Raw genomic sequence first — 19,481 nt, 5'->3', positions numbered from 1 at the left:
GAAATGTTTATGTTGGTAATATCAACCTCTTGACTTTTCCTAAAAAAAGGCACTATGGGGGAGGCAAAGGCCTTTGCCAGAAGCCTGAAGCCCAAGTGAGACAGATGCAGGCCATCTCTAGCAAAGCATCTTGTTCTGTCGATCATATCTTTCCAGGTTGTCAGGTACTGGATCCCCCAGGAAATATAGCTGATATTGAAGCCAAAGTCATGCTTAATAATTTGGAAGCATGATAATAAGACCCCCCATCCTTTTGCCAACAACCATTATTATTTTAACTGAAAATAGTACTCATTCAATTTTACCAGCCCCATGAAAGGTGAAGAGGAAGAAGAGAAGAAAGAGGAGGAGCTGAACAATTACCAATGTCATAAGCATGTGCACATAAGGTATCACTCATTTCCTGCATAAGGAATTAGGAAGATTTGTCATCTTACTATTTAGCACGACTTTGGCTTATCCTTCAGTCCTTCTTATAACACACAACAGTCAGAGGATCTGCAGCTTTGGTCCTTATTCTTGTCCTTAATCCCATGCCCTTTAACTATAGATCACTACCTACCATTACACATGAATCTTTGCATCCACTAACAATGTGGACAGTGACCCTTGTTGTTTTTCTTTCTGTATCTTGTCAAAGATGGTCTTTCCATGCCATTCAGGTTATTTCTGTCTGTCATCTATTGCTTGAAGACTGGAAAAGGCTTCATTTCTCTCTTCTCCCCAGAACCTTTCCCTGTTTTTTGCCAGTGCATTGTTCCTATGATAACTCTTGCCAAGAATGGTCTGCTGTTGACAAATTCAGCATCTATTTCCAAGTCCTCATTTATTCTATCCATTTCTAAATAAGTTTTTGTTCTATGTGGGTAAAACATCTTCAATATTGCAGGATATAAGAGCCTAAACCTGAGATTAAGCTGTCTACACCTCTTGAAATATGAAGTAAATGTTGTCCTTTTTAACCAGGTACCCAGAATAGGAGATTTCATTATTTTTTGAGATTGTAGTTTTGCATGCAAGCACTTCTGAGCTGTTTCTGCAGACATATACAGTCTGACAGCTCTAATAATCTATATTTCATCCTCCTCTAGCTCATTGCTTTTGCTTAACTGTTCATTTATACATTTACGGCAATCACTTCCCTCCACCCCTTTTGGTGTATTATTGAAGAGAAGGTTCTTCCTCCTTTATGTGTCCTCTAGTTCATGTATTTTCTCTGTCATCTCCACCTTCGCTGCTTCTAAATCATTTAGCCATTACTCCATTTTCTTTCTGTCCTCCTGTAGCTCGTAACTCATCTGCATGTGAGGATGACACTGTTTTGACCTCTTTTATCCTCTTGTCAGTCTTTCTGATATAGTCCATCGATCTATCGCCAGTCCTTACTACCTCAGTACGTAATCTATTTTTTTCTCAAGGTCTGCAAGCTTCCCACCCATGGCACTCTCTTGTGGATTATCAGCAATATCTAGTTCCATCTTATCCATTATTTCTGGGGTCTCCCTTGAAGGCATCTACAGTCGTTTTGCTTCTCCTTCCTTTCCAACGTTTAGTCATAGGAACATGTATTTGCAATATATTAGCTGAGAGTTATATCAGACATGTTTATTAGGCACTTATTATTGATTTCCCAGGAGACCACCACCAACTCGGTACCAGACGTTTGATCCTTTCTTGTTGTGGGTTTGTGTATAGAAGGTGCAGCCTCTCTTGCTCTCTTCTCCTTCCTCGTCATTCTTCTGTTGGCCTCTGTATTTAACTTATTTACTTTATTCTTTATGTGTTGCTTAACTTTGTCTTTAAAAAATGATATGGCCAGTCTTTTTATTCTTAAGTACATTAGCTTCATGTGCTATTCCTGATTTCATCCTCTTTATTAGTTTCCTCTTCTTTTAGTGGGTCCACATGTATCTTTGACTTCTTCAGACTTTCGAATTAGTATATTTGTTATCACCTCAAAGCCATGCTTTCCAAAATGTTTCCACCACTCCCACTATACTATTGTTTTCACTGTTCCCATCCAACCTTATTCTGCAAATATCTCAAAGTTTCATCATCATTTTGTATGGGTTGTCTGGGATGCACTACGTCTATACTATTACTGTTGATTTTCATGACTGACTAGTGCAGACATGCTGAGAGGGAAGCATTCTCATAATTCCCTGCACACATATATCCTTCTCCATATGGCAGCATCAGGAACCGTTTTCCCTTATAATCATTCCTGTCACATTCCTTTTTATCACTAGGATATTAGTCCAAGTACTAACAGGAATGATGCCATGTTAAGGATACCAGAGGATGATCACACATGATTTCCAGACTGGGCACCAAAATAAATGTCACTTTTTTGGCCAGAGCAGAGATTATACCACTTATGACAACTTTTCTTCTGGAAATTGCATTGATGGTCATAAATCAGAGGAGATTCACCTTTTCTTGTTTAAATACACTACAGAACGAAAAGGAAAACAGTGGGTTTAATACTGTTAACACTGACATGCACATTCAAATCCTGACTACATGCCAAATCACACTCACTACTTCTCAGTTTGTCTAACTTAGCTCTGGTGTAGCCATTACATTTGTCCCTGTCTATTGCCATTTACAAACTTTCAAATTTGCTTATTTTTACATAGTCTAGCAGTTTATGCCAGAAATGTGGTCATTATAAGGGGAATTCATTAAGCTGACTATTCTGCTATATCTTTACATTTGAATATTATGGCACAAGTACACATATAACAAACACATCCAAGAGGAATGTAAAGTCAAAAGGTCTTCATGGTTTTAATTTAATTACTGTTATTAAACACAACATTTCCACAGAAAAGTCATACACAAGCCAGCTCAGGCAACCCAAGTAAGGTTAGCACCTTGAGTGGTTGGGAGAATGGGCAAGCTCATCCTGGGGAGGGCATGTGCTGATTGAGGCAAATCATTAAGGTCCTGATGGAGGGTGGAGTTTAAAGGATTATCGTGGGTGTCAAGGATGGCTAAAAAAGTGTGTTTGCCCTTGGTTCCAGGGCAGGCATGTTCTCAGAGGCCCTACTGAATTCCCCATCCATCTCAGTGTAGTTCCACTGGCTAACAAAAAAAACTTGGCACATGCAGAAAATGGTGCTGAAACCATGCAGTATCCATGTTTCTAATTAAACTCAGCCCATATACAGGGGTTATGCCTGATGCCTGGAAAAATAGCCCATGTGACTTCCCTACACAAGAGGGTCCCCCTCTTCATACCCAGGTAAATACAGGTAGATCAGCCTCACCAGCCATATATACAAAGCCATGGAATGTATCATAGCAGAGCTCATTTATGCAGACATACGAAATTTAACAGATCTAGATCCCAATCATTTTGGTCTTATGAATGGCAGGTCCTGTCTCCAGAACCTAGTAAGCTTCTTTGACAAGGATACCGAGTCTGTGGACATTAGACACCCCATGCCCACTGCTTATCTTGACCTAATCAAGACATTTGACCTTATCCTCCATACTGGTAGCACTGAAAAATTAGAGAAACAATGTAAATCCCTGCAAACAAATCTCAAGTTGTGGAAATTGCTGGTATCCTCTCTGAACATAAAATATAACCAGTGGGGTATCACAAAGATCAGTGATAAGCCCTTCCTTGTTTGGGATTTATTTCACAGGCATCTATGCCAATATCCTACAAGTGTGCTTGACCAAGTTTGCTCATCTATTAATATGAAACAGCTCCAGCAAAGGCTAGAATATGCACTTTTCTGGTGTATCAAAAATAGTCTCAAATAAAATGTAAAGTGCAACATAGTAGCATTCAGCAAGAAAGCCACACACATCTCATGCCTTATAACTGGTACTCCTCTTCAGACACATAAGGTCAGAAGAGACCTGGCTACTTATATGGGCAACTTTCTCTCTCATGTGATCATCATGTTTCCACCATAGTCAGCAAAGCCTTTTCTCTGTCCCAGCTTCCTACAGAGGGTGGCCTAATGGTTAAGGTGTTTGCCTTACAAACACAAGGTGCAGGGTTTGAGTCTCTCAAGGGATAATTGGCTAGGCTTAAAATGGCTCGCAAGGGCAGTTAGCTTAGTACTAACCTATGAACCTATGAACCTTAAAGATCCAAAGATGTCATCCTACCACTGTACTCTTCCCTTAACAGATCCATCATTGACTACAGTGCCCACTTTGGTATGTTCAAGTGCAAGCATATCACTCAACTGGAACAGCCCCAAAGATTTATAATCAAGAAAAGCAAAAGCCTTAAATACTTCAACTGTTCTGACAGAGTTGCACAACTGTCCTTATACTTGGTAGCCTACTGACTGCCACAAGGTGACTCATGAAAGACTCGGTTCTATTTGATCTCCTGTTTCTTTACAATACCAGTAGCTCTACAAATACTCACACTAAAGGCCTAAACATACAACAGCAACAACAAATAAACAGGACCCACTGCATGGACTGGTCCCAACTCAGTGTATTCACAGCTTATGAAATAAGTCACCCACTATAGGTCAAACAAAGTACTACTTTGGCTAGTCTTGATAATTGGATGGGCAGCCATGTATTTACACCAGGGTTGTCATGTACGATCCTGCTTAATTTAGGAAGTGACCACTATTAAATGCTTGATAAGGGTGGCAAAAACTTAGAAATGTGCCTGCTTAAAGCTGTATATGGCTAGTCATCTCATGCTCCCTGTGATCACTTGTTTAGTATTGTTCCTTTCTTCCTACATTTCTATGTTGAGTGCCCTCTCTATGGTGCATTTGTGTAAGAACCTAACCTGTCACCACCTTTTATTTCCATCCCATATATAAGCTACTTTCAATGCCCTAGGCTATAAAGCATGTTCATAGTTACTTGCTCTTCTCACAGATCATGCAACCCAACACACACAATAATATTCACCATGTCAGGCATTGCACAAACTCACTGGGTCATAGCTTGGGCTTTATAAATGTTGGGGACCTCTGCATAATAGCTGCTGCCCTCGCACACACCTCAAACATCTTCCTTCCTTAATCTGAGATACATTACATACTGCCATAAGGCACTCCTCCTATTCACTATCAAATTATTTGAAAATGACTTGTCATAGGTTAATTCATATACCAAAGTTAATTGTATGGCTGTTGACATATTAGCTTACTGACTTTTTTACTGCTTATGAATATTGCTATAACATACTCTTTTGGTTCCCATATATGAATACAAATCACCTTTAGATCATTGGAACCTCAATGTTTATATGTAATTGTTACAGCTGCAAGTCTCACAGGATATACATATTCCAAGATGTGACATTAGAGACAAGCATGTAAGGTCTATGTTCACCTTACACAATTGTTCCTTGCACTGGATTTGAATAATAAATCTTTATTCATGGATCCATGTTTCTATCTTTTAACATCCAACCAAATATATTATTCTAGACCTTGCCCCTAAAACTGGTCTTAGTGCAAAAGACAAACAACTGAGCCAGCACCCTGTCATAGAGGGATAAAGCCCTAACTATGACCCTGGCAACCCTGGTTCAGTTAGTGACTCAGGCATATGATATGCTGGCATTAAGGAATAGGCATGCCCAGCCTGGGAAAGAGGATGTTTGTACAGTAATTGCCTGCAGGGAGGCATGATTCATTAAAGGGTAGTAGCCCTTGGATATAACAGGTGAATGCAAAGGAGAGAGAGAGACAGAGATAATCTAAGGTAAAAATCCCCTACTGGAAGAAGTCAATGGTATGACCCCCCCCTAAGAATATCTTTAGGAACTACACTGTCCCCAGTGTTAGAATGGTAATAGTATGGGGGCAGTATACCCTGTAATGAATGGGGCACTGCGGTAGCCAGAAAGGAAGAACCAGAAGGAGAGCAAAACAAAAGACTATAACAACTGCAAATTAATACTAGGCATACCAGTAACAGGATTCCTCTACTGCACAGCTATATTTCAGTTCATCATCTTGATGTTTTATACTATAAATAAAACCCAACACACATCTGATACACTAAACTCTGAAACCACACTTCTAGATTACTGCATCCTCAGAATAGAAAAAGAACATGCATTTGTTGGTAGATTGGTTATATTCCACTATGCTAACCTTTTCTACTTCATCTCTTAAACCCACATCTCGTGCGGTACACAAACAGAAGTTAATCTAGTCAATTTTAAGGTCAAATTTTTTAAAATTCTTGCATTCACTAATATTTACACACCACTGGGCTCTTGTGTCTCTTCTGGTAAGGAAGCCCTAAATTGCTAACTACATACTGTATGTTAAATCAGATTTTACAGCTCTAGGTGCTCTCAGTGAGTATTGAGTGGAGGCTAGCTTTGACCAACTACAGCTGCCCATTTGTTAAGTTTTTTGGCCTCTTGCAGATAATCAGCCGGACCACCAGTTCTGATGAGTCTTCCAGGCATGCAAGCAGTGTTGGCCAGATTCATTCCTCAGTTCTAGCTATGGAAATATGTCTGATAATATGAGCAATCAATCATCAGTATTTACTGTCCAGAGCTTTGGTCAGTGTGAATGTTCAACAAACAATGTTTCGCAAGGAGTTGGTAACCACTATGATTCTGGTTATATATTTTGTCCCAAAACGATTTTTTTTTAGTTGTTGTTATCTAATCATTTTTCCAGCATGACCTTGGGCAGGTGCACTCATTTCTTAACATTCTTAATGGAAATGGCAACCAGTTGTTCATATGTTTATGGATAGCAGCAGGATATGTATAAATGGAAGTATTTGTATGTAAGTCAGTATTGTTATCTACGCATTCACAAATGAACTGCTGTTGAAAAAAGATGGAGGATTTTGTTCTTCAGTATTCAAGTATTTTTTGGTTACTTTTTGTATACTGGAGAATAAAAAGTTGTCTAAATAATTTACTTACAATGTTACAAATTGAAATCAGAAGTCAACTAATTTATTTGACAAAGTTTCAGAAACCTGGAAAATGTAAGGAAAATTGTTGGTTCTTCATTACTGTTGTTAATACTGACTGTGTATTTAGCCACAAAAAAAAAATCTTATAAGAATTTTGCAGCATATTGTAATACGCTGTGAAGTTTATGTATTTAAAAAAAATAATTATTTAATAATTGAAAATCAAAGAGATGAAAGACTGATTCTTTGTTGTCTAAGTATATACCTAAGTTATTTATTAGGAATAGTAGTAGTGATAGATTAACATGCAAATATAATTTTCCTGTAAAATATTAAATATTGTCTTATCTCAAAAATCTACTAGCACATTAAACATCATTGTCAAGTAATACATTTTATGCATTTATTAATTTATTTTTAATTTTTTTTAATTTGCTAAAAGTGTGTTTAGATTATTTGCATAAGGCCAAAAGTATATGCTTAGAGTCAGACAAGTATTATTTAATTTTACAGTAGTATTTGATTGCATTTATCAGAAGGAAAGTAGGATTTTTTTTTTTTTACTTTTTAAATTCTTAAATCTTTACTTTTTTAAATTTGAAATTTAATTTTTACAGCTAAAATTGATTTCATTTAGCAGAAGGAAGGAAGAAATAAAGTGTTTTTTTTTTTTTTTACTTTTTGAATCTGTAAGAGAGCAGACCATCTGGTATTTGTCTCACCCCCTCCTCCATTAATTGACCTATTATTTTCCTTACAGATGAGATTCAAGGGTGATGGAAGAGTATACAGGTCTAAATAAGTGTTTTTTTTCCCTATCATTTTATCTGTGTTACACCCCCTCCTCACTCTGGATAAAATATGCAATAGGTTCAGTAGCAGGTTGGCCCAACCATTTACTAGGATCTGCTCATACTTGTGAGCCATACCTCTCTGACCAGGTATAACAGATTATAAAGTCTTACATTGTTTTCACAAGAGGTGCAAACTGGTGAGATGTAGCTTTCATCTCAAAGAGAATTATTAGTTATATTCCTTTATGCTAACTCATCACCACTTACCACAGGTCTTCTGATACCTGTGGTGCTCAGTGAACCGGTCCCGGTCCCTGGAGATGTGATAGAGGGACCTACCTCATGACCGTGGATGGCATGCCAAATTCCTGCTCTAAAGTATTACAGAGCCTGCAGCTAGGTACATTTGATATTTAGGTATTATTTAAATGCATTACTATCCCTTCAGAAGAATTTAAAATTTAAATTAAGGTAATACATAAACAAATGTGTAACCCGTTGAAGGATTTAGTTGTTATTCCCACTAGTTGTAGAATATGAAAAGTCAGAGGGGAAAAAAAGAGTTTGTTAAAAATTGGGTAAATGTTATGGTTAGAGCAGCAAAACATTCTGTGAACCTGAGTTAATATATCTGTGCATTATCTGTTTTATTCATTTTAATCTGTAATGTAAACAGCTTAAAAAATAATTAATACAGTTTCACAGTGAGGTCTGAAATTAAATTTTTGTAAAGTTATTATATAATATTTTATACTTTGGAAACTGGTGATACCTTGGGGAAATGGACATGCTTTCTTCGGTTATATGAAATTTTGAGATCTGAAAATAATGAAAATGACCATATTATGGCAATTAAACAGACATTAATGTAAGCTGTAAAGCCATATCAAATGTCAAACAACAGGAGGAGCTCATCTGGTTCAGTCTGCTTTAGTGAAGATACTCTGTACCTACCTACTTACCTCTAGTCCCATCTCCAGAGGATGATTCATACCTAGCTCCCTACCTCTACTCCCATCTCCAGAGGATGATTCATACCTAGCTCCCTACCTCTACTCCCGTCTCCAGAGGATGATTCATACCTAGCTCCCTACCTCTACTCCCGTCTCCAGAAGATGATTCATACCTAGCTCCCTACCTTTACTCCCATCTCCAGAGGATGATTCATACCTAGCTCCCTACCTCTACTCCCATCTCCAGAGGATGATTCATACCTAGCTCCCTACCTCTACTCCCGTCTCCAGAGGATGATTCATACCTAGCTCCCTACCTCTACTCCCGTCTCCAGAAGATGATTCATACCTAGCTCCCTACCTTTACTCCCATCTCCAGAGGATGATTCATACCTAGCTCCCTACCTCTACTCCCATCTCCAGAGGATGATTCATACCTAGCTCCCTAACTCTACTCCCATCTCCAGAGGATGATTCATACCTAGATCCCTACCTCTACTCCCGTCTCCAGAGGATGATTCATACCTAGATCCCTACCTCTACTCCCGTCTCCAGAGGATGATTCATACCTAGATCCCTACCTCTACTCCCATCTCCAGAGGATGATTCATACCTAGCTCCCTACCTCTACTCCCATCTCCAGAGGATGACTCATACCTAGCTCCCTACCTCTACTCCCATCTCCAGAGGATGATTCATACCTAGATCCCTACCTCTACTCCCGTCTCCAGAGGATGATTCATACCTAGCTCGCTACCTCTACTCCCGTCTCCAGAGGATGATTCATACCTAGATCCCTACCTCTACTCCCATCTCCAGAGGATGATTCATACCTAGCTCCCTACCTCTACTCCCGTCTCCAGAGGATGATTCATACCTAGCTCCCTACCTCTACTCCCATCTCCAGAGGATGATTCACAGATTCATACCTAACTCCCTACCTCTACTCCTGTCTCCAGAGGATGATTCATACCTAGCTCCCTACCTCTACTCCCGTCTCCAGAGGATGATTCATACCTAGCTCCCTACCTCTACTCCCGTCTCCAGAGGATGATTCATACCTAGCTCCCTACCTCTACTCCCATCTCCAGAGGATGATTCATACCTAGCTCCCTACCTCTACTCGCATCTCCAGAGGATGATTCATACCTAGCTCCCTACCTCTACTCCCATCTCCAGAGGATGATTCATACCTAGCTCCCTACCTCTACTCCCGTCTCCAGAGGATGATTCATACCTAGCTCCCTACCTCTACTCCCGTCTCCAGAGGATGATTCATACCTAGCTCCCTACCTCTACTCCCATCTCCAGAGGATGATTCATACCTAGCTCCCTACCTCTACTCCCATCTCCAGAGGATGATTCATACCTAGATCCCTACCTCTACTCCTGTCTCCAAAGGATGATTCATACCTAGCTCCCTACCTCTACTCCCGTCTCCAGAGGATGATTCATAGATTCATACCTAGCTCCCTACCTCTACTCCTGTCTCCAGAGGATGATTCATACCTAGCTCCCTACCTCTACTCCCGTCTCCAGAGGATGATTCATAGATTCATACCTAGCTCCCTACCTCTACTCCTGTCTCCAGAGGATGATTCATACCTAGCTCCCTACCTCTACTCCCATCTCCAGAGGATGATTCATACCTAGCTCCCTACCTCTACTCCCGTCTCCAGAGGATGATTCATACCTAGCTCCCTACCTCTACTCCCATCTCCAGAGGATGATTCATACCTAGCTCCCTACCTCTACTCCCGTCTCCAGAGGATGATTCATAGATTCATACCTAGCTCCCTACCTCTACTCCTGTCTCCAGAAGATGATTCCTACCTAGCTCACTACCTCTATTCCCATCTCCAGAGGATGATTCATACCTAGCTCCCTACCTCTACTCCCGTCTCCAGAGGATAATTCATACCTAGATCCTTACCTCTACTCCCGTCTCCAGAGGATGATTCATACCTAGCTCCCTACCTCTACTCCCATCTCCAGAGGATGATTCATACCTAGCTCCCTACCTCTACTCCCATCTCCAGAGGATGATTCATACCTAGCTCCCTACCTCTATTCCCATCTCCAGAGGATGATTCATACCTAGCTCCCTACCTCTACTCCCATCTCCAGAGGATGATTCATACCTAGCTCCCTACCTCTACTCCCATCTCCAGAGGATGATTCATACCTAGCTCCCTACCTCTACGCCCATCTCCAGAGGATGATTCATACCTAGATCCCTACCTCTACTCCCGTCTCCAGAGGATGACTCATACCTAGCTCCCTACCTCTACTCCCGTCTCCAGAGGATGATTCATACCTAGATCCCTACCTCTACTCCCGTCTCCAGAGGATGATTCATACCTAGATCCCTACCTCTACTCCCGTCTCCAGAGGATGATTCATACCTAGATCCCTACCTCTACTCCCGTCTCCAGAGGATGATTCATACCTAGATCCCTACCTCTACTCCCATCTCCAGAGGATGATTCATACCTTGCTCCCTACCTCTACTCCCATCTCCAGAGGATGATTCATACCTAGATCCCTACCTCTACTCCCGTCTCCAGAGGATGATTCATACCTAGCTCCCTACCTCTACTCCCATCTCCAGAGGATGATTCATACCTAGCTCCCTACTCTACTCCCGTCTCCAGTGGATGATTCATACCTAGATCCCTACCTCTACTCCCATCTCCAGAGGATGATTCATACCTAGCTCCCTACTCTACTCCCGTCTCCAGTGGATGATTCATACCTAGATCCCTACCTCTACTCCTGTCTCCAGAGGATGATTCATACCTAGATCTCTACCTCTACTCCCGTCTCCAGAGGATGATTCATACCTAGCTCCCTACCTCTACTCCCATCTCCAGAGGATTATTCATACCTAGATCCCTACCTCTACTCCCGTCTCCAGAGGATGATTCATACCTAGATCCCTACCTCTACTCCTGTCTCCAGAGGATGATTCATACCTAGCTCCCTAACTCTACTCCTGTCTCCAGAGGATGATTCATACCTAGATCCCTACCTCTACTCCCATCTCCAGAGGATGATTCATACCTAGATCCCTACCTCTACCCCCATCTCCAGAGGATGATTCATACCTAGATCCCTACCTCTACTCCCGTCTCCAGAGGATGATTCATACCTAGCTCCCTACCTCTACTCCCATCTCCAGAGGATGATTCATACCTAGATCCCTACCTCTACTCCTGTCTCCAGAGGATGATTCATACCTAGCTCCCTACTCTACTCCCATCTCCAGAGGATGATCTGTAGCTACCTACCTACCTATATTTCCAACTCCAGAAGATGTTCCATACATACCTACCTTGGGCTCATTTCTAGAGGATGTTTTATATCTACCTACTTCTACTCTCATCTTCAGAGGATGATCTGTACCCAGCTACCTATATTTCCATCTCCAGAGGATGTTCCGTACATACCTACCTACCTATAGTCTTGTCTCTTGAGGATGCTCCATACCTTCTTACCTATATTCCTGTCTCCAGCAAATGCACCATACTTACTTACCTAACTACCTATCTATCTATAATCCCATCTCTAAAGGATGCTTTATGGCTACCTACTCCTACGCCCATCTCCAGAGACAGTCAGTTTGCTAACAGTATGCTGCTATAGTTTGCATGGAAGAACTTAATGTGAAACATTTTTTTCCTTTTCCAGGTGTTATTCAAATTATTAATGAGAGAAATAAAATCTGGTGAAACATCAGTCTTCCTGTCAGCTCTAGGGGTTTTCAATGCCCTCTTTCTGCTGTGGATTCCCGTTATTCTGTATGTTACCAAAGTAGAATATTGGTCTTCTGCATATGACATTCCATGGGAGCATCTCTGTGGATTGGCTGGTTTCCTGCTCAGTAAGTAAGCAAAATGAAATATTTTGTCTATTTTTCATTTACCCTTTCATTTTCTTGCTAAAAAAACTTTGAAATCTGTTAAAGATTTTTCTTACATACATACATACATAAGTACTATGAATCCTCTAGGGGTATTTTATTAATTTTATTTAATTCATTTTTTATAGAGTGAGATAATATAATGATGCACATATGTCAGTCTGAGGCACTGCCCTGATGCAAAGTACAAAGATAAAATACCAGCAATGAAATTAAGTAGTTTTACAAGATACAGTTCACTTTTAGTTATAAAGTCAGATCAAGAAGCATTTGTTTCACGGACAGGAACTTTCAAACAACAGCATATTGAAGTACAATGCTAATATACAGTTTATTAGACTTTCATCCAAATAACATATTTTTATACATAACTACAAGCTATGTGAGCTGCTAGAATATCTCTAACTCTATGATATGAACTGGATGTGCAGGGAGTGATGAGCCAAGCTTATCTGGTTAACTGCAGAATATCTGCAAAACTGGCAGATGGCTCTGTCATGAAGGAATCTTATTACTGATTCATGACATTGCTTAAAATTGTGCAGACTTCTCAGTGAGCTTGATAGGCAGTCCCACATTTTGGATATAAAACTGAGGAGGCGTAATTATAATAGTTGAATTTATTATATGGTTTATGGAGGAGCACTGATACATGGGACCTTAGCTGGTAATGTGAGGGTTGTCCTGCTAGTTAGTAGAGGAGGGTATTTAGTTTAGTACATTGTCAGAACACAAAGGACCAAAGAAGATGTTGGCACAGTTTTTGATGTGCATCTAATTGGCTGCTTTTTGAGGACTGAATAGAGATGTTCATGTGAGGGTGGTAGAACTAGGGGTATCATTCATGTGTTTGAACGTTTAGAGTCCAAACACTAAACAAATCAAATGTATAAGGACTGCAAATTGTTGGTGTGTCCATGTGCAAGATGGTGGCATGGTAATTTCCCTTTTCTCACTGTTGTGTGATTTCAGAGTTGGTATAAATATATATATATATATATATATATATATATATATATATATATATATATATATATAATGTGTGTGTGTGTGTGTGTGTATGTGTGTATAGCAGGGGGTGTAGCAGGTACAGGAGAGGTTGCAAAAATGTTTCAATTATTTTTTTTGACTAGTTCGTTTCAAAGAGTTTTTACAAGTACTTTGTGTATAATCTTTTAATTTTTGCAGCAGTTAATATAGAATTGTGTGCATTTACAGAAATGATATTTTAGTGAGGCAGAAGGTATCAAGAGAAATGAAAATTTAAGCTATATGGATTCTTTTTCAGTATCCAATCTGTTTTCTGAGAATAGACATTTAGACATTTAGACATGCTTCAGTCCAAGAACAATAACATATTTATTTTTAATATTGGATGGTTAAAGAAAAATGTTTGGTCAAGCCAAAAACTGAAATATCTGAAGTGAAGGTGCATTCTTACCTTTGGCTGGAGGGGTGTATGGTGGCTTAATTCTTCAGGAAAGTTCTTAGCTGGGCATTTGTTCTAAGTTGCATCATCTGAGTTTTTTCTTTTTTGATGTTAATTCCAAAGCCATGGATGTTGAGACAGATGACAAGTTTGAGGGCTCACATTAAAGTTGTCCTTTAATAATATTTACAAGAATGGTTTTTAGCTGGAGCACTTTTCGTGCAGAGTCTGCATGTCCTCCCTGTTTTTTCATACATTTTTGGTAGGGAGGTCTGGTTTCCTCCCACAACCCAAACATGTGCTATAGGTGAATTGGCATTTGCATGTAAGGGTGTCATGTAAGAATGAATGTGTGCATCCTATGAGGGAGTAACACCATGTTCAGAACCTGTTTCTATTCTGTACACCATTTGAGTGCTATAGGACATGCTCTACGTTCTCCACAAACATGATGAACAACTGAGTAAATGAACTAAAGAAGGAACAAATGTGGAAAGGAAGGATGGAATAAAAGAATGAATGGCTGGCATGTCATCATCATAAAGGATAATTCCAATGTCAGGCAGTGAGGTCAAAAGGGACTTGCTGAACCGAGAGACAGATGAGAAATGTAACTAAAACTGAGTCTTGGGAAATTCCTTTAGCAAATAGGATGAAGAAGCAGAGTTGTGGCCAGTTTTGACATTTCTATAGAGCAGAAAGCCAGAGAATGAGTTAATTCACTGACTCCAGCTTTAAGCTTAAGTTGATCATCTCTTAACCTCTTAAAATTAAAAGTCATACCATGGGTCTTTAAAATTCATAGTAGCAGGCCAGAAAGAGGAGCACTTTATTATTTTTCAGTATAGAAATCCTTCAAATAAAACACCCCATAATGTAAGTGGTACTCAATCTTTATATATGATTGTTTCTGTTACTGAAAAACCTAGGTACCCTAAAACACATGTAAGATTATGAAGAAAGTCAAAAATTCTAAAGAGCAAGAATTCATTTGAAGATAAAAAGTCGTAGTGATATACCTAAATCATAGCAATCGAGAGGTGATTTCAAGTAGTTAGTGACTGACAAGGTCAAAGGGCTTGGAGTGGTCCTGTAATATGGCCTTTGTTCCCTTTTATCTTTAGTTTGTTAGATGCTATCACACTTTGTTAGATGCTATAATAATTTGTTAGATGCCATTACAATTTGTTGGATGCCATCACAGTTTGAAGGATGTCATCACAGTTTGAAGGATGCCATCACAGTTTGTAGGATGCCATCACAGTTTGTAGGATGCCATCACAGTTTGAAGGATGCCATCACAGTTTGAAGGATGCCTTCATAGTTTGTAGGATGCCTTCATAGTTTGTAGGATGCCCTCACAGTTTGAAGGATGCCATCACAGTTTGTAGGATGCCATCACAGTTTGTAGGATGCCATCACAGTTTGAAGGATGCCATCACAGTTTGAAGGATGCCATCCCAGTTTGTAGGATGCCATCCCAGTTTGTAGGATGCCATCCCAGTTTGTAGGATGCTATCACAGTTTGAAGGATGCCATCCCAGTTTGAAGGATGCCATCCCAGTTTGTAGGATGCCATCCCAGTTTGAAGGATGCCCTCACAGTTTGAAGGATGCCCTCACAGTTTGTAGGATGCCCTCACAGTTTGTAGGATGCCATCACAGTTTGTAGGATGCCATCACAGTTTGAAGGATGCTAGAGCTTCAAGGATGGAGATGGGTTGAAAGCTAATTACTGAATTAGGTGTTGGTAGGTACAAATAAACAAGAAAACCATAGAGTAAACTTGAATGAGTACTTGGCCACATTTAATTTAATTTTAAGATATTCTATTAAAAATGAGTTATAGTATTCAAAGTATTTACATTGACTTAGTTTTGTTATATCATTTTAAAAGCTAGTAATAAAAATGATGTGGGTCAGAAATGTGTGTCAGACTTTCAAGACTAGAATTGTGAAATGTGAGCATCGACATTTATAGCAAGGTATAATTTAATACTCCACTGTTCCTAGCACTGCATACTGACATTCATTATTTTAGGGGACTGCAAATAGTATGGTCCTCTACAACAATTCTAATATTTACTTCCTTTACGTGTTCTGCAGTTTGGGCTTTCAGAGTTGAGATTTAGACATTCAATCTTATCCTTAGCCATGCTTCTTCAAAGATTTATATTACGAGTCTATTTTAAGAAAATTAACCATACATGCAGCTATTTGTTGCACTTTGGTAAATGTCACTATTAATTCTGAGGGGAATTTTATTGCTGTAGGTACATAGATGCATTTTAGTGCTAAAGGGTAACAAATTTGTGGATTTTTTATTGTCTTGTGACAAGGCAAAGGCAGGATTAGCGAATTATAGTGCATACAAAATTTAGAACACACATACAATAATTCATTTATTACAGTAATTAATGTGAGAATAAAAACTTTGTATACCTTGACAAAAGCACTGATGGTAGTGTTAGTTGTTTTATCTAATGACACGACACTGAATGCATGAGTGTCAGATAAACCTGGGTATACACCGCACATATAATTTGTCCTCACATAAATCTCTTATCATGCCCATGACATAAGAAGCCCAGAACACATCTGTATGTAAACGCAATGGCTGAAAGTATACCTAGCTCAGCAGAGCAAAGTAAATACACTGATATAATAGATTATTATATAAAATGACATTGAACAGATCAGCAAACAAAAATAACAATGGGCATATCAATTTATATAAAAGAAAAAATGTTCCATACACTAAAACCAAGGAGAAGCCAAAATCCAATAAAAATCCAAGTAAGAATCCAAATAAAGTTCCACAGAAACCTTTATTGCATAGGTAAGCGCTTTCACAACCTCTCCTGGTTGCTTCCTCAGACCAAAACAAACATGCTTAAAAACAATCCCCTTTTTATAATACACATCACACAAGACCCACCAATCCCCATGGAGAATACAAGACTCCAATGCTTTCCAGATTCAAAGAGACACACACTCTTTTAAATCAGATAAAAACATATATGTAGAAAATGCATATAAAAATACATGTAGAAATACATATAAAAAAACACATAAAAAGTGTGTATAAAAATATATAAAAATGTGTGTAAAAAGCCTAAAAGCACTGTGAAGCATGCTTGCATGTCCTATTTGAAACATAACTCTAGTTCCAGAGCACAGCAGATTGCTTCATGCTACTTTCTTCCTAAGTTTCCTGTTCTTCAGAACAGGTTTAAGGGATATATAATCATTCAGCCCCGGTGATTTATGTGCAGCCAGTATCAAAATCCATCTAAGTTCTTTCTGTTTAGTTCTGTTACTTAAATCCCCACCACAAAGCATTGGAATCTTGTATTCTCCACGGGGATTGGTGGGTCTTGTGTGATGTGTATTATAAAAAGGGGATTGTTTTTAAGCATGTTTGTTTCGGTCTGAGGAAGCAACCAGGAGAAGTTGCGAAAGCGCTTACCTATGCAATAAAGGTTTCTGTGGAACTTTATTTGGATTCTTACTTGAATTTTTATTGCATTTTGGCTTCTCCTTGGTTTTAGTGTTTGGAACATTTTTTCTTTTACATTGGACTTTTGTGTTTGTTCCATCACTCAGCAAACAGGGCTTTTCCTTTTTCATTATATCAATTTATATAGTTGAAGTGAATAGTTCAGGGAACAATAGATTTAGCAAGGTATTACATGGATGCTAATGTTAAAGAGTAACAGCAAAAGTAATCAAAATGTAATGAAAGCTGTTTGATACAAAAGAATTAAGAAATGCTATGTGTGTAGGCAGGGATTTGCCATTATCCCTATCCTGTTATCAGTAATAAACCCCCCCCCCCATTATTCTCATATTGGCTTGGCTGACTTGCCCGGGAAAACTAAGAACTGTGTGGTCTGGGATAGCTATGATTTTCATCTTATCCAGCCCTATTCCTTTTAAGTTTCCTCCATCTCCTATTAATTAAAATCCTACATTTGCCATCTATTTTGTCCTAATATTGAAGTACTTTTCTTTCTCATGTTCAATGGTAAACATCAAATCATTTAAAAATATTTATGAATGCATTCAATAGCCTCAAAAATTATGGCCATGTCCTTCTCATTTTGTTTAATAATGGCGCTCATAATTTCCATGCTACATGCATCACATATTTTTAACAATTTTTTTGTGAAACTCAGTCCCTTCTTGCACATTATTAGAATATTTATAAACCTTAAGACCTTTAGGAACAATTCCCCTATGAATGCACTCTTTCAAATAGGAATTATCAAGGCTCAGTGTTCTATATTTAATCATGTGGTCATGTAGCTTCTTAACAATATTTTCATATGTATCTGGGCATCTATTAACGACTGGGCACTGTTCAAAAGCACCAAAAGAAATTTTCTTTGTCAACCAACCCCCCAGGTCATTACTATCACTGTTATAATTAACATCATTGGTTCCAAAAGCAGAACAGTCACCTTGTCTTTTTGTCAGTTGTTCTTTAGAAGAAATGTCATTTTCAACGATCCTCTCATAACTGCTACCCATCTGATCACCATTAGAGCAAGAAAAAATATTAGGCACTCCATTAAGACTCGAGCTGGGCCAGTCCACTGAATTTTGTTGTAAAACACCCCCATCAGCATTCTCCACCATTTCCACTCTCTTCCCATGACCTCCACGGCCCCTCAATATCATCACTTCCTGTTTACAAGTCATGGAAACCGTAGATGCTGAATTAGCCAAAACAGAACAAACTCGGGTCAATAAATCCAAAAGTTGGGTGAGTTGCCCAGCCATTTTCTGCAACTCACCAACATCACCATTTCGACCATAGTCTGCACCTGGACCACTTGCTAATCCATCCAAATCCTCCATACGATCACCAATAACCAAAGAAGGTCGACAAAACCAGTTCTGAAAACCACCAACATGTAAAAACTAGTAAATCGCCACACCAGCACTGTGGAAAGACTAGCCTTAGATTTGGGTAAAAAAACTGTATTGAGACACGATAGAAACAACATTAACGCCTTAACTTAATCACTGCTCTTTTGTCCGACATTGGACTTCATCAGATGTAAGAAAATACATAGGAAATAACACGGTTAGGATTTAGATTTTCTATACATTTCATTTGTTGTTATTTCTACATCAATACATTTTATACAAGGTTTATGAATTTATTAGATTTGTATGGGTTGGATTCCTATGGCTTACTATTTATTTATTTATTTGTTCATTTATTAGGTTTTAACAATAGTTTTTTACATTTATATTTATGCAAATTAAAGTATAGATGTTTTTCTTGTTTATATTTACTGTTTTACAACATAGTAGGGTTTAACCGATTTAAGGTGTGATTCAATTACGTTTGAATTCAATCATGGACTTGAGGGTATATATACCATGTTATTTCCTATGTATTTTCTTACTTATGATGAAGTCCGGTGTCAGATGAAAACGCGGTGATTAAGTTAAAGCATTAATGACATTTTTATCGTGTCT

General features: G+C 38.8%; 1 protein-coding gene across 1 annotated transcript in view; it reads left to right on the top strand.

The window, feature by feature from the left end:
* LOC122792718 (putative thiamine transporter SLC35F3) overlaps positions 1-19,481 on the top strand; it is a 780,977-nt gene that overhangs the window by 414,756 nt on the left and 346,740 nt on the right. The window contains exon 4 of the mRNA XM_044060302.1: positions 12,329-12,521. Coding sequence (XP_043916237.1) covers positions 12,329-12,521 — 193 coding nt within the window. The remainder of the gene's footprint in view (positions 1-12,328; positions 12,522-19,481) is intronic.

This window comes from Protopterus annectens, chromosome 2.part0 (assembly GCF_019279795.1).
Source record: "Protopterus annectens isolate FY-2018-M chromosome 2.part0, PAN1.0, whole genome shotgun sequence".
NCBI classification, from domain to species: Eukaryota; Metazoa; Chordata; order Ceratodontiformes; family Protopteridae; genus Protopterus; species Protopterus annectens.
The sequence above is the reverse complement of the archived record's forward strand: the minus strand, read 5'-3'. Positions and strand labels throughout refer to the sequence as shown.